At 39.8% G+C, this 17,058-nt stretch overlaps 1 protein-coding gene across 2 annotated transcripts in view; it reads left to right on the top strand.

Annotated features, from left to right (window-relative positions):
• The window catches only part of LOC131104050 (metabotropic glutamate receptor 4), a 154,318-nt gene that overhangs the window by 49,576 nt on the left and 87,684 nt on the right, over window positions 1–17,058 (top strand). For both annotated transcript variants that reach the window (XM_058050773.2, XM_078796711.1), the window contains exon 2: window positions 2,481–3,406. In XM_058050773.2, coding sequence (XP_057906756.2) covers window positions 2,900–3,406 — 507 coding nt within the window. In that variant the 5' untranslated portion in view covers window positions 2,481–2,899. The remainder of the gene's footprint in view (window positions 1–2,480; window positions 3,407–17,058) is intronic.

The following is a 17,058-nucleotide window of genomic DNA, read 5'->3' as shown; positions in this document are numbered from 1 at the left end:
ACGCCTCCTACCTGGCAGCTCTAAACGCAGCATCCTTCTACCAATATATTCACTATCTCTCCTCTGGACATGTCCGAACCATCTCAGTCTGGCCTCAAAGACTTTATCTCCAAGGCCTCTAACATGTAATGTCCCTCTGATGTACTCGTTCCTGATCCTATCCATCCTGGTCACTCCCAATGAGATCCTCAGCATCCTCATCTCAGTTCTGCTTCCTGTTCTAATTTAATTCTAATTTAAATCACTCCCTCCTCAAAGGAAGATGCAGAGCACACAGAGGAATGTTTCATCAAATATTTTCGTAGAAGGATCTTTATACAGATACAAGCTAATTGCGGCTAAAAGGGAAGTTGCGGCTAAAAGTGTCCAGGCATTCTGTTTGATCGTGTGAGGTAGCTCTGTTTGTCTCTTTTAAACTCATTTCCAAAGAGACAATTTTCCAAGCTTCCACCCTTTCTTCTCCCATCTGATTGAGGCTTTCCTTCAGAACAAGGTGTTTTCCAGTGAGTACTCAGCCTTCATGCATTATGTATGCTGGGTTATAGTGGGGGGGATCTGTGCGGATTACATAAATATCTCCGTTTGGTTCCCAACCTGATGGGAGGGCATGTTTATCATGTGAGTTTTATTAAAAAAAAGAAAAAGTGATGTGGATGTGATGGCGGTGGAAAAGCTGTCGAGAATTATTGCAAATCTCTCTACATCTGTACATGTGCTCAAAATTGGGTGAAAACATGTAATTTTGAAGAAGAGGCATAACGACATCTCCTTTCCTATTGAAAAGGTTGTGAAAGCTTCGGCTGGTGGCCTTTATGTACTGTCAGTCTAATTTACATACAGGACAAGCATGGAATATAGAAACCTGGAAAATAGTGGCATCGCTGAGCTGGTCAGGGGGAGAAGAAAAGCATGAGGATTGAAGGATTCTTCAGCTGTGCATGGATGCACCACTGTATTGGTCGGTAGCCCTGACTAGGAAGCCTGATGAGGCGAGGGATGGGCTTGACCTTGTGAGAACTGAGGTGCAAAACTCAAGGAATATTCTATTCATCCATTTTGCATGTCTTTTATCCAGCTTAGCATCAGCCTTTCTGAATAGTTAACCCCAAGATAACATTTGATTGGTGTTCACAAACCCCCACCCTGCGCTCCACTCTCACAGTGCATGAATCGTGAATTTTTTTCAAGTTGAGATACTGGATATGCCACATCAGCAACATTATCTATCTTACTTATTGTGTGGAAATATGGGGTAATAACTATAAACGCAATCTTCACTCGCTAAATTTACCGCAAAAAAGGTCAGTAAGGATAATTCATAATGCCGCCTACAGAGAACATACTAACTCCTTATTTCTAAAATCACAAATACTTTCAAACAGCTAAAATAATGCATAAGGCTAAAAACAACCAATTACCTAAAAATGTCATCCAATACTTCTCTACAAGAGAGGAGAAATATGATCTCAGGGAAGAACTACATTTGAAACACTTATATGCTAGGACTATGCTAAAAAGCCATAGCATTTCAGTATGTGGAATCAAACTATGGAATGGATTGAGTAAGGAAATCAAACAATGCGCAACGATGAGCTAATTCAAGAAACAATACAAGCAGTTGATGTTTGCTAAATACAAGAATGAAGAGTCTTGAACCAGTCATGATGTGCTATATATATCACTATATTGACACTTACTATGGTACCCATTATGTCATTGGATGGTCATATCACCTTGTACTTCGGTACGAGGTGCATTATTAAAAAGGAAAAAAAACTTAAACTTTATTATGGAAAGCAGGAAGTGAACAAATGTAACAGTTACTGATTGTAAAAGTACCAGATGTAGGGGTAGGATTTAATAAGCTTTGCTTCTTCCTACTCCTTTTGGACGTGTGGAACTGTGAACTGATTATGTGATGCATTCAATTGTAATCTTATGCATGTTCAAATGGTGTGACCCATTAAATGCATTAATGAGCTGTCTCTTTTTTATATCTTTACAATTCACAGAAAAGAGATATTCATGTCTCACATAAGGGATTGTGAATGATGGGTAAAATTAAAAAAAAGTGCAGTTTCCTTTAAGTAAAGGCGCAGTTAAGGTTCCACAAGAATGGAATGATGGAATGATGCCAAGCAGCAACAATTCTGAAGGCTTTAGGAAAGAACTCTGGAGCCCTGAGTGTCATACAAAACATCTTGTATTTCGTGGGGCCATCAGGGTCAGGGTGTTATTTTGTCTAGAATTTACGGATGTAGAAAATAGACTTTAACTTTGATAGCCCAGTGCAAATGTTCCGAATATACTGAAAATTGAAATATCACATCATGTTATCCATTTTGAGGAGCATTCCAAAAGAAAAATCCACTGTGTGTGGAAGGCTTATGTAAGGTAGCATCCCTGCATAGAAGACACCGTATATCCTTTAATGTTGCTGTATAGAAGAAGGTTGCTAATCCACCTTTCCTCTTCCACAGGCACTTGCCGTGCAGCTCATTGGGTCCTCCTGTGTATTTTCACCCGCCTGAAGGACTGAGAGAGAGAGAGAGAGGCAGAATCCCAAAGACGCAGAGAAGAAAGCCTAACGTCTTTTTGTTTTGTTGAAGCCATCTGAGAATGCTCTTTGCAGTTTCAGGCTCATCTGTTTTGGCACTGTTTAGGTCATACACATAACCACAGCGTTCCACTGCAAGGAAAGAAAAAAAAGAGAGAGCGTCTATCAAATTAGTGAAGTTGAATCCGCTGTGGAAACCACGAGAGGAGATGTTTGAAGATGACTTTTTTTCTGAAAAATAAGTGTTGAAGACAGAACCTTGAAGACATTTGCATGTACCCACATTTTTTTCATGCTCAAAGGACTAGAATTTGTACTTGGATGCAGATTTAGCCTTTCATAATGACCCCGCGAGGAGGCTTTGGCTGGTGCTGCTGGCTGTCGCTACTTGCTTGTTATTTCTTCATCGCCTTGGCAGCCAAACCCAGAATGCCAGGTCACACACACCTCAACTCAATACGCATTGATGGGGACATATCGCTGGGTGGGCTATTCCCGGTTCATGCAAGAGGAAATGACGGCAAAGCCTGCGGTGAACTAAAGAAAGAGAAGGGCATCCACAGGTTGGAGGCTATGTTATTCGCTCTGGATCGCATCAATAATGACAATGAGCTGCTGCCTAACATCACTTTGGGGGCGCGCATCCTGGACACCTGCTCCCGGGACACTCACGCTCTGGAACAGTCGCTGACGTTCGTACAGGCTCTGATTGAGAAGGACTCAACCGACGTCAAGTGTCTCAGCGGAGGGCCACCCATCATCACAAAACCTGAGAGAGTGGTCGGAGTGATCGGAGCGTCTGCCAGCTCTGTGTCAATCATGGTGGCCAATATACTGCGTCTGTTCAAGGTCAGTCATTCAGAAACTACAGTGCACATCACAAGCGCTTCCTTTTTCAATCTTTTCTTATTGCACAGAATCATGACTGTAAAAAAATCAGGAGGTTCAATTTTGCACGGTGGCCCGAGGATGGTGAGCATGCTGGCCAGACCTGGGTTTGAATCTCTGTTGGGGATCTGTGTGGATTTTGCATGTTCTCCCCTTGTGTATTTGGGTTTCCTCCAATGTTCCAAAATCATGCATGTTGGGTTAATTGGAGGCTCCAAATTTTTGGCTCCATATTAGATTAGAATTTTAATTTTGCTGTGAGATAATTTAAACCTTCAATAAAAGTGGGGCACTCCCTGAGATGTGAAGTAAAAAGCACCAAGACTCGGAGTACAACCACTTTGAGAAGAACCAGGTGAGGTGACTCGGGCATCTGTTCCTGAATGCCTCATTAAAAAAAATCATGACCGGTAGCCAACTACAATAACATGTTCTCTCTCTACCAAAATTAATATGGCTTAGTCTTACTAAATGTACAAATCCAATTAAATAATGTAGAATTTAGCAGTTTAGAAAGCTGCACATTTCTATGTGGCACAAACATCCCGATACGAATGTGCAAGGTATGCAAGTAAAATTGTTTTGTGGTCAGTGCAGTGGAAAAAAAATACACATTTTGAAAATATGTAGCTGCTGGAGTCAATGTTGTGAGTGACACACATCCACTCCCACTCCCACAACCAAATCAGCAAAGTGCAACATGTGCAGGCATACATGTCCCACTTAAAGGATGCTATAAATTTGCTCAGAAAGTACCTTAAAAGGGCGGCACGGCGGTCGAGTGATTAGCGCGCAGACCTCACAGCGAGGAGACCAGGGTTCAATTCCACCTTCGGAGTTTGCATGGTCTCCCCGTGCATGCGTGGGTTTTCTCCGGGTACTCCGGTTTCCTCCCACATTGCAAAAACATGCTAGGTTAATTGGCGACTCCAAATTGTCCATATAGGTATGAATGTGAGTGTGAATGGTTGTTTGTCTATATGTGCCCTGTGATTGGCTGGCAACCAATCCAGAGTTTACCCTGCCTTTCGCCCGAAGACAGCTGGGATAGGCTCCAGCATTCCCGTGACCCAGAAAATAAATGAATGGATAGATTCCACAGTTAACATTTTTACATTACAAAATAGAGAAGCCAATTCTTTGTGAAGTGACATTTTATATTTTTTTTTAGTGTGAATGGTTGTTTGTCTGGACTGCGACCAGTCCAGGGTGTACCCCGCCTCTCGCCCGAAGACAGCTGGGATAGGCTCCAGCAACTCCGCGACTCTTGTGAGGAAAAAGCAGTGGAAAATGAATGAATGAGTACCTTAAAAGCGACCGCACAGCATTCTTACTCAGCTCAGATCTTCCAATAAAGCTCAATGTCTTTACTGGAAGACAGACCTGGGCATACCAGCATGACCAGTTAATTCACACAGTTATGATAAAACCTCACAAAGTTAACAGGCAGGGCGTTATTTTGAAAGAAGTGTTGCTGTGTGTCCCAATTAGCATTATCTGTAGTAGGAACAAATTGCTTTGACTTTCTTATCTTTTCAAAAAGGTCACTGAGCTGCACAGTGAACACTATCTCTACAAAACATAGAGCATTCTTGGGCAAAGAATTTAAGTGAAGATGGCAATTACTCACCCAGATAAGCATCAAGATGGACAACATTCATAAAGGTATTCGCCCCTTAAATGCTGAAAAGACAACACTATAGATAACACGGCGGGCGGTAGCTGAATACTAAAACTCTATGAACCTGTCAGATTATGAGACAGCAGAAACATGCACATCGGACTAATAAACCTGCAAATAGCACAAGAAGCAAGCTGTGCCCAAATGGGTCACGCAAACACTGGATGCTCTGCATCATATCTTGACACATAACCCACCCCAAAGCTGTTGGCTGTATTTGACAAGCTGCGAGCATCTAAACATGTTGCGCATATGACAGTGTGATTGCGAAACAACTGTGAGATGCTGACTTCTGAACGTATTTGCATCAGTGTTACGACTCAGAGGAACATGAAGAAAAAAGAAGAAAACCAGTGTAAAAAGAAATAGTCCCGATGCGCCGGCCCAAACAAAGAGTGAGGTGAAAAGGTGAACAGACGGTTGGGTTGGTACAGGACTCACGTTACGCTGAGTTGGCAAAAAGTCACAAAGTCCACAAGTGGAGGTAGCATGCAGGGCCAGAGCCAGAGAACACCTGCGTCCATTTATATGCTCTACGAAGGGGTGTGGCCAATCAGTTGCTTCCTGCAACAACATAACAAACATAACAATCAGCAGCAAAGTTTTCTATTTCTAATCTATGCTAATTTATTAGCTGGTAGTCACTGATAATGTAGTGGTTCACTCAACCCAACCTGTGTGCAACCAGCATGGCTTTGGTTACCATTAGTGTGAATGGTTGTCTGTGTTAATGCACTGTGATTGGCTGTTGACCAGTCCAAGGTGTACCCCGCCCTCACCTGTGATTATTATAGGTTATCACAGACCTTCGGTCTCGGGCTGATACTGACACTTGGGGGCATGATACCTGGCCTGATACCAGACAAACCATGTGATGATCTTATTATCACATACTATTTAATCATGAGCTTATTATCACGTGCTATTTAATCAAAAGACCATTTTGTTTCCAGAAAATGTTCGGTTTATTACATGTATTATATCTAAACAGTGTAAACACAACAATTGCAAAAATATTTCAATAATAATATTTTATCAACAGTCAATTAAAGTTCCATTAATCTAGTTTGGGGGCGGCACGGCGGTCTAGTGGTTAGCGTGCAGACCTCACAGCTTGGAGACCAGGGTTCAATTCCACCCTCGGGCATCTCTGTGTGGAGTTTGCATGTTCTCCCCGTGCACGCGTGGGTTTTCTCCGGTTTCCTCCCACATTCCAAAAACATGCTAGGTTAATTGGTGACTCCAAATTGTCCATAGGATGTCCATGAATGTGAGTGTGAATGGTTGTTTGTCTATATGTGCACTGTGATTGGCTGGCGACCAGTCCAGGGTGTACCCCGCTGGGATAGGCTCCAGCACCCCCCACGACCCTCATGAGGAAAAAGCAATAGAAAATGAATGAATGAATGAATGGGTTTTTTGGTGACTGGAGAAGCACTAGGCACTAAGCACTCGTGCGCTGTTCTCTGATTGGTTGTTTCACAGGCACGATACCAGAGCTCTGAGTGGACAGCTACGGGGGCTGATACTGGACATGGTTAAACTCTATATTTTATCAGTATCACTGCCCTGGGCTTTGACACAGTATCATTTCGGCCTTTTCCGTATCATTCATGGGCGGTTTCTAGGGTACATGGCCAATTAATACTGTACTATGTGATAATGAACAAGATAAGTTCTCAAAAATGAATGAATGACTGCATTACTTGGAACTTAAAGGGGTCCTATACTGCTCATTTAAGGGACTTTCAACACGATATTGTATCCCATGGGCACTAAAGTAAGTGAGAATTTTCCCAAGGTATCTCCAGAATTACAGCAGACTTTGTGAAAAGAGTTTGTGAAACAGCCCTCTTTAGAACATTTTTCAGTAGCGGTATAGTTCCAATGTATTTGTTGTTGTTTGTGAAAACATCAGATTCCCAGAAAGTTTTGCATAACCGCTCATACAGCATTCTCCATCATCATTTCCTGCAGCTTCATGTTATATGTTGGGCAGGTCTTCAATTACAATCAAATGCCAAGACAGCTTTCTCTCCTGTCAAGATATTTTCTGCTTTAGCTTGTCAAAATGGAGGAAGCACAAAGCTTTAAAAGCTGTTTTTTTTTAACTTATTGCCTATCTTGCACTTGACAGGCAAAACACGTTTTTATAAAACGCAACAATAGCAAAGGAAGAAAATATGACAATGTGACAAAGTGCTCCTTCAGAGGATAGTTTGAGCTATGACGTCAAACTTACCTTTATTAAGTATCACGCCTGCAGAGGCCGCCCTTTTGTAATGTGCTGACCCGATGGGGATTTGGTGAGCGCTTTTAAAGTACAATTTCGCATGCTTTTTTTAAAACAGCTTATGAACATGCATTGTGTTCTGCATCATTGTGGTGTGTTAGAGTGATCGATCGGTGATCTGTTGTATAGTATATGTCTGTTATTGTATTAACTACTGCTACCAGTAGAGGGTGTGCAGCTGGAATAAGACCCCGCCTATTGTGTTCTGCATTCGTGCAGCACTGCCGTGTTTCCTGTTGTTTGCTAGCAATCATACAACAGCAATATGACTCTGAGCTCTGTATATTTGCACAGTGGATATATTTGCCCCTGGCTAGAAGGATCACAGGCTTTGTCATGTTACTTTTTTTTTCAGGCTGTTTGGTTTGATTTCAATTTATGTATTTTATACTGTGAAATGCTAAGAATATCCTTGTTATAGTTTTCAAATCACTCATCATAGAAGCCATGGTGCAGGACTTAGAATGACAACCAAGATCAGCAAGATGTCCAATGGTGAAAAACCAAGATGTTGGTGGAGGATTTACCCAACTGTCTTGCTATAATGAGAGACCAGTGGACCTCAGTTGGTTTAATACTTGGATTGCTTGGAGAAATGTTTTTCATCAGTGCTTTGTATAGACCTGATGTTTTATTTTATTTATATTTTCTAATTATTTGGAGACACAGAAATATTCCCCCCTGGTGTTTGAAACTCAAAGGTCCAAGGCGGCCAGTGGGAATACAGCAAAATGTAAAAAGCTTGGACTGCATCTGTTCTACTCTGTTGAACAATAAATTACTATGTAAAGGAACTTTTTTAAAAATTATATTTCAATACTTTAATCTGACACAAAAATGTTCATTCATTCATTCATTTTCTACCGCTTATCCTCATGAGGGTTGCGGGGGTGCTGGAGCCTATCCCAGCTGTCTTCGAGCGAGAGTCAGGGTACACCCTGGACTGGTCGCCAGCCAATCACAGGGCACATATAGACAAACAACCATTCACACTCGCCAATTAACCTAGCATGTTTTTGGAATGTGGGAGGAAACCGGAGTACCCGGAGAAAACCCATGCATGCACGGGGAGAACATGCAAACTCCACACAGAGATGGCCGAGGGTGGAATTGAACCCTGGTCTCCTAGCTGTGAGGTCTGCGCGCTAACCACTCGACCGCCGTGCAGCCGACACAAATATGTAATTAATTAAAATGACAAACACTAAAGGTGAGGACTTTTCTATGGAATTTTAGTTGAGATTAAATGCGAGATTAATTACATAATTAATCACAAAATTAATCTTTCAATCATTTCAGTCTCATGACAACACGAATATTAATTGTGGCAGGTCAGTGGATTTTCCTGTAGGAACTTACACAAAAGAAAATGCTATTGTTGGGAGGTCGTCCAACAGCATTATGAGAAATCACGGCCTTAGGTGGCAAGACGATGAGTCAGGGCCATACGTGTCAACATTTGCATTTGAAAATAATTTTACGGAAAAAATAAGGCAACGAGAGGTGACCTGACTGCCCACTGCTAGTGTCCTCGCAAATAGCTGGTGCTCACAGTGTATATGTATATATATATATATATATATATATATATATAAAATTGTGTATATGAGGTAGAGAAAGCAGGTTGGGTCATACCAAGTATTCAGCAGTGGAGAAGAGGATGATTAAACATGCTCCTGTTTTGCTGGCAAATTATATAAATGAACAAAATCAACACTATATTAATGCAAGATAATGCATATTTTCATTAAATCTGAATGATGTGATTATATTTGGGAGGGTTATAGTTACTGGATCTGATTTTTGCGGGGGTCATGACTTCCTGTATCCCCTGTCCAAATTACGCACTTGGTGAAATGTAATGTAATCTCGAAGTAGAGATGGCACTTTATTGATCTTGTCACTTATACAGAAGTACAAGCGAAATTGTGCAATCATCCACCATGTCTCATGAGATTACTGATGCATACTGACCAGAATATTGCATATAACTTGTCTTTAAATATATATTTTATATTCATAGGCCATAGCTAACGACGAAAATACAGCAATGGACGACTGTACTCCAAAACATGCATCAAACTAAATACATGTTTGAGTCATATAGTATGTCAAACAAATTAAAATACAAATTAAAAAATTAAAATTAAAATTAAAATTAAAATTAAAATTAAAATTAAAATTAAAATTAAAATTAAAATTAAAATTAAAATTAAAATTAATTACGGAAAGTTTAAAGATAACTAAACAGAGAAAGAAGGGTAGAATACGGTAATTTAGCGAGGAAAACATGTGTTGCCAGGTGTGGTGAGATTTTATAAAACAGGGCTTCTCAACTACACAAGAAATGTAAACGTCAAATTGATAGCACTATATTTATTGAAATTTATGTCTTCTTCTATTATTGCTTCATTGCGATGCATCCATCTCGCTGTTGCTCCCTGGAGAGCAGAAGAAGTACTGCATGAATGAATGAAATTAAAATACAAAAATGTATCTAAAAAATTAAATTAAAATTAAATTACGGAAGTTTAAAGGTAACTAAACAGAGAAAGAAGGGCAAAAAACGGTAGTTTAGCGAGAAAAACATGTGTTGCCAGGTATGGTTAAATTTATGTCTTCTTCTATTATTGCTTCATTGTAATGCGTCCAGCTCGCTGTTGCTCCCTGGAGAGCAGAAGAAGTACTGCATGAATGAATGAAATTAAAATACAAAAATGTATCTAAAAAATTACATTAAAATTAAATTACAGAAGTTTAAAGGTAACTAAACAGAGAAAGAAGGGCAAAATACGGTAGTTTAGAGAGGAAAACATGTGTTGCCAGGTATAGTTAAATTTATGTCTTCTTCTATTATTGCTTCATTGCGATGCGTCCAGCTCGCTGTTGCTCCCTGGAGAGCAGAAGAAGTACTGCATGAATGAATGAAATTAAAATACAAAAATGTATCTAAAAAATTAAATAAAATTAAATTACGGAAGTTTAAAAGGTAACTAAACAGAGAAAGAAGGGCAAAATACGGTAGTATAGAGAGGAAAACATGTGTTGCCAGGTATGGTTAAATTTATGTCTTCTTCTATTATTGCTTCATTGCGATGCATCCAGCTCGCTGTTGCTCCCTGGAGAGCAGAAGAAGTACTGCATGAATGAATGAAAATGACAACTCTTGTCCTTTATATGGTTCGTGGGCTGTCTATTGAGGACCGATATTAAAAAAAAACAATTCCAAGTCGGGGATTAGCAGAGTATAAAAGTCAGCAAAACCCAACAGAAGTCACTCTGCTACAATTATATGCAATCTTTTTTTTTTCCTCTTGCCAGAAGTATATTGACCAATCAGTAAAAGATAAGACTTTGCTCTTACACACCTCACACGTCTGTCTCAAGTCAGCAGGTTGTGGCTCTTTTCTCCATCATTAAAGTCACATAACACCGTAAGTGTAGCGAGGCGGCTCTCAGCGCTCTCTTTTCTTCTCTCTAATGATTTGAAAAGTACGAATCGACTTCTTTCATCATGTTTCCTTTGCTGAGCACTCAGCTTGAAACTATACTCTTATTTCTCACTATTATATTGTCCCCCACAATGTGATTATTTAATATGACGTAACGGTAATCATCCGTACACTGAACTGAACATACAGTATAGTATCTTATAGTATTTTGCTATCTTGTTTATTTCACGCCATGCTTTGTTCGAGCTGCTTCATCCATTTTTTATGTTTACTTAAGAATCGAATACGAACACAAGCAGCACAAGTATGACGGCAATCAAACTTAATGATGTGCACCGCCAAAGTAATTTAGGTAGTCGTCGTTTAGCCGCTTGCCATATTCATGAGGGAGGAATTTATTACTTCACTGTAATTGGCTTTATGTTTTCAGCCCCTAAACTTTTGCCCTTTTTTTTTTTTTCCCCTCCTTGCGGTCTGAGAGGCTGAGGCCAAAATGTTGGCTCAGCACTGCCAAACAGGCAGGACTCCATCCTCTTGGCATGTCATTAATATTTTACTATACTGTTATGTAATTGATGCCAAGGGATTTGGGTTGAAAGCTCTTTCGCATTCCGTAAGTCCGGTTCTAGTTTAGTCATTACCTGCGTTTAATTGATTCTTTTGATATTGTGTGTTATGCATTTCCAAAAAAAACGTATCAGGCCTAGCAGCAGTCAGAAGCAAATGCAGTCTTTGAGGTATTGAAGTAGACTTGCTGAGACAAAGAGAAGAGTGGGCGAGTGTGTGCAGCTTTGTAAATAATGTACAAGCAGGCACAGTGGTGTGCACAAGACTTTTTTCTCGGTGGAGGCTCGGCACTGGAGAGATACGAGGAAGGAAGGTGCACGGTTTTCTTTCAGCACAAAGAAATGGGGTTAACATTCCTGTTGTGCTGTCTGCAAAGTTGCGTCCGCCGCTCTCATCCCTCATTACAGACAAGAGGCAGAGGGGCTGCAGGCTCCATGCCTCGCTCCCCGCTCCCCCTGTGCATCGCATTGTGTTGACACCAGGCTCTTACTGGATTACCCTGTCGACCTACACTGAAAGCTTTAGAGGTGCTCAAAAATTTACATATACCTGCTCCAAACACGGACTTGTCAATCCATTCATGGGACCCCGTGAAGGCTAAATATTGTCTGCATCAGGCATTGGTTTCTCTACAGCTCATATCAGCAAGGAGGAATCAACAAAGGTTTACTTTGGGGGGTTACAAAACCCCCAAAAAACTGAAGGAATATTTGGTAGAGTTTTCGTTTTCTACTCACTGCAGACGGTTTACTCTTTCACAATAATAGCGTTTGCTTGTGCGTGTCCTCCCTTCCTAATCATGAATACAGTTCGATTCTGAATGGATTCCTGAATTCCATCACTGCCAATGATGCCACATATCAAGTGTGCTTGATACAGTATGTGGCGAGAAATTCAAAAATACAAAAAATTTATATTAAAAGACATTTTCAAAACAGCTTTTTCTGAAAATTACCCAACAGTATAGATGGTGGTAAGACGGTACTAGGTTGAGCAGAGCAAATATAATTTCAAGAAGTAGATGAACAAAAAAATGAGATTGTAAGGAGTGGAAATCCATTCACCGATGGCGAATACATGAAAGAATCATTTATACAATTCTCAGAGCATCTATTCTGGTAATGGTAATGGTTTTATTTCATTTGAACATGCATCAGATTACAATTGAATGCATCACATAATCAGTTCACAGTTCCACATGTCCAAAAGGAGTAGGAAGAAGCAAAGCTTATTAAATCCTACCCCTCCATCTGGTACTTTTACAATCAGTAACTGTTACATTTGTTCACTTCCTGCTTTCCATAATACAGTTTAAGGTTGTTTTTTTTAAAATAATGTACCTCGTACTGAAGTACAAGGTGATATGAGCATCCATTGACATAATGTGTACCATAGTAAGTGTCAATATAGTGATATATATAGCACATCATGACTGGTTCAAGACTCTTCATCCTTGTATTTAGCAAACATCAACTGCTTGTATTGTTTCTTGAATTGGCTCATCGTTGTGCAATCTTCTCTGAATTAAAAAAATATCAGGAACTTATTTTGAAAATTACCGATGCACAGGACCAAAGTAAGAAACAATAAAATGGAAACAAACATGACCAGTCAGCGAACCCCTGAGTCTTAGGGTTCTGGGTCATATTGATGTGCCTTTTAATATATAAGTAGGTGACAAAGACAAGTCTGGACAGATGGGGTTGTGACACTTGAATACCCATCTTCTTTGGCATCCTTCTACCAATATGTTCACTATCTCTCCTCTGGACATGTTCCAACCATCTCAGTCTGGCCTCTCTGACTTTATCTCCAAGGCCTCTAACATGTAATGTCCCTCTGATGTACTCGTTCCTGATCTTATCCATCCTGGTCACTCCCAATCTGAACCTCAGCATCCTCATCTCTGTTACCTCCAGTTCTGCTTCCTGTCTTTTCCTCAGTGGCACTGTCTGTAGACCAAACAACATGGCTGGTCTCACCACAATTTTGTATACATTTGCATAAAAATTGCATACCCAAAATTCATAAACTCAATAAACCTCATGTAAACCAAGAAACAAACAATTGTTCTTATTATTTTACAGACCAGTGGGCCACGCCCCTTCAACTTTTCCAGTTGAGCACATCAGATCCATGAAGCTGTCCTGTGCAAACCCAGCTTGCTATTCCCGCAAAAAAGAAAGAACGACCAATTCCCAAGCACAGCTTTTCTAGAATCATACCTAATCATAGCTTTTATTTTTGCTACAGTTCATCCGTTTACGCTTAAAGTTAGGAAATCCCTGTGCAGGCAACGGAAGCCAGTGTTGGTAATAAGCAAGCACAGTCACAATAAGCACCCGCCTGGCACATTCTCTTCCTTCATTTGTAAGGTCTCATACAAATTAATTTCTGCTATTTAATTAGTGTGCACTGGCAGGTCTACTGAGGGAATGCTGGCAGGAGGGAAAATTACTTTTTTTAAATGTATGATTTCATTCTGTGGTGTATTGCTGTGAAAATCTGAAAGCCAAGTGGCAAAGATGAGGGGCACCACATGAGATTTCTTGCTGTTAGTTTACCGCATTGGCTGCCAGCTACCCACATTTGACATGTACATGTAAGCACTCTGCTGAATTTATCTTTAAAAGTTTCAAAGAACAAAAAAACAATTTCCGGAAGAACAAAATGCAGTGAAGAGAGGCACATCCTTGAAAAGAACGGTGGATTAAATGCTTAGGTCTCACCTGCAGAAATCTCAGCATCAACCACCATCCATCATACTGATGCCATTCCGAGTTGTGCTGCTTTAGATTTACTGGATTTTAACAATGCTTGGAAAGAAATCAGAAAGCCTTCAGTCACTCAAAGAGATTAAATTAGCAGAGATCAATAATTCCATGACAGCTCCAGTATTGATTATGGTCGGGCAATTTTAATTCTATTGAGGTATTTTTTTTCTTGAGATGTCAAAATGATGAAAGATGAGTGCTAAACAGTTTACCCATGTTCATGAATGATTTAAAACCAGTCGCTTCGGCACACTGTCAAAATAAATGTAAAACATACCGGAAAAGTCATCTTAATAAACAATAGAATCTGCGGTTTCCTGTTATATGTAGTCTCCTGTCCTGTTAGTTTACATTCATACTAAAATTCCTGACCTAGTTTCTGGCTAGAGGATACTTGGACACCATTAGGATGAGCAGCTCAGACTCCTCTCAGGCTTCCTGCACACAAAATGACACAGAAGACTGCCATGAATCATTGTGGTGCCACTCATCCCAACTTCATGCAGACAGCCAGGATTGACAATGGAAGGAATATATTGTAGAAATACTTAAATGCTTTCGGTCATTATGATGGCATCTTTGCGACTATAACTATAGATATCAGCAGAAAATGCAATAATTTGGATTTAAATAATGAATGTAATGATGTAAAACAGGGGTCTCAAATTCAATTTACCTGGGGGCCACTGGAGCTAGGGTCTGGGCAAGGCTGGGCTGCATTAGGTTTTCAAAAAAACCCCCCCAAAAAAACGCATTTATTAAAAACAGAAAAATATACAAACTTTTTCAGTGCTTTGGTTACGATTTTCTACAATAAAAGCTCTGATAAAACATTCCACTGTTCTCAAATATCTTAATTTTTATTTTTCTGCACAAAATAAGATGAAAAATAAATAAACAAATCAAGAATAAAGAAAATCAATCAATCAATAATAAATAAATAAATATAATAATAATAATAAAACGGCAAATAATAAAAACTTAAGAAACCACATATAGTTGGTGGGTAGACAAATTATTTTTTTCAGATTAAAATGAACAAAGCATTATTAGAGCCCTGTAGACATGACAAAACACGACTATAGTCACATTTATACTCTTTTTATTTACAACATTTTGCGCAACTGCAGGGTCTTGAGACACATGCTAACTCGCAAACTAGAGAGCTAGCGACCTAAATGGTAGCCTTCAAGATATTTCCTTCAAACTTAAATAGCCAAAAACTTACCACTTCCACACGGATAGGGAGGATAACTATTAACAGTTATTTAACCTTTAACATGAACATTAATCAAACGTAATAATTTTTTCTGGGTACATGATACCATACAGCATCCATATCAAACTTGCGCCGGCCGCACTAACATTAAACTTTCATATCAAGGCGGGGGGCCTCAAACTAGTGTCCTGCGGGCCACATTTGGCCCGCGGGCCGCGTGTTTCAGACCCCTGATGTAAAAAGACCCCGCTCATTATTGAGAATTATGTATTTGTACACGCTGCTGAGGCTATAAAAATATAGAAAGTCTCCCAATAATTCATTGGTTAATATGACATAATACCTGTACTTAGGCCCTGTCACAATAATGAATGAATCAACCTACCAAACGATAAATAATTATGATGTCCTGGATGAATTGATTTGCATATATGTCTGCTCTTCTCGCAGTCACACACAGGCTGGATGAAAAGCGGGTTCACTGGTTCTGTAAGTCGAATGCATGGACAGAGTGGGCTCTCATCTCATTCAGCCTCTATGTGGAGGCGGGGCCATTAGCTACTAGCTATGGTAGCTACTACCATAGTCAGCATACAGTAGGTACTCTAACATCAATGACAACACATAAGTGATTTTAAGGTGAATGCCACAGGCACCGACGACCAACTGGGAGAAGAAAAGTGCTGATGGAGGTGCTCGTGCAACAACGGCACAAAATTAGCAAAAAAAAAAAAAAAACAGATTTGCTGCCCGCGTAGGTGTATAGTCCGTATGTGTCCATGTCATAAAATTGCATATTGTGTCGTACATAAGTTTGTGAGGACGAGCCAAATTTTAAACTCATATTGGGGCATGTTTTGATATTTGTAACACACCTTTTGAGTGTTTAGCTACTGTGTGATGAATTTAGTCTTGTTAGTAAAGTGTTCTTTGAAACATGACACTGTGAGTCAGACTGTTATGTTGTTATAACATAATATATATATATATATATATATCCTGACTTCCTGTGATTTCCAATCAGTTAAGCTTGTTGTGAGTGCACTGATTGCTCGTCATTAAATCATTGAATCCCAGCCATTTTTCAAAAAAACCCTCAATGTATTTTACAAATATAACACCAATAACTACTTTGCATTTTGCGCTTGTGTGCAAATTACCCTTGCTACACCCACCATGATTTTTTTTTTAAAGCATCTAGGTTTAATTTGTTTACATTAACGTCTAACATGACGTAACATAATATATCAACGTTAATGTTGCGATATGCAGTACTTTGCACACAATGTATTGCTATTACCATATGTATAATGCATTCATCCCGACTTATGCAGATTTTTGTTTAAGTCAAGTTTACAAGTGTATGCATTATGTTTTCTCCACCCACATGAATCTACTTCTGCAGGCGGTATGGATTTTAAACAAGCACTCTAACATCATTGTGCAGGATGTTGGAGTCCCCCACTGGAAGCTGTTGCACTTCTGCAAAATCATATCACATGGTCGGCATCTCCGTCCTGCTGGGCCACTTAACAGACCTAAGCACGGCGAAGAGCCACCGGCCACTCACACATGATTTATTCTGAATAAAGTGACTCCATTGAACGATTTAATCACACATCCATTT

This window comes from Doryrhamphus excisus, linkage group LG15 (genome assembly GCF_037039965.1).
Source record: "Doryrhamphus excisus strain RoL-2023G ecotype Guam linkage group LG15, RoL_Dexc_Guam_v1.1, whole genome shotgun sequence".
Classification (NCBI taxonomy): domain Eukaryota; kingdom Metazoa; phylum Chordata; class Actinopteri; order Syngnathiformes; family Syngnathidae; genus Doryrhamphus; species Doryrhamphus excisus.
This window is presented reverse-complemented; position numbering and strand designations above follow the sequence as displayed.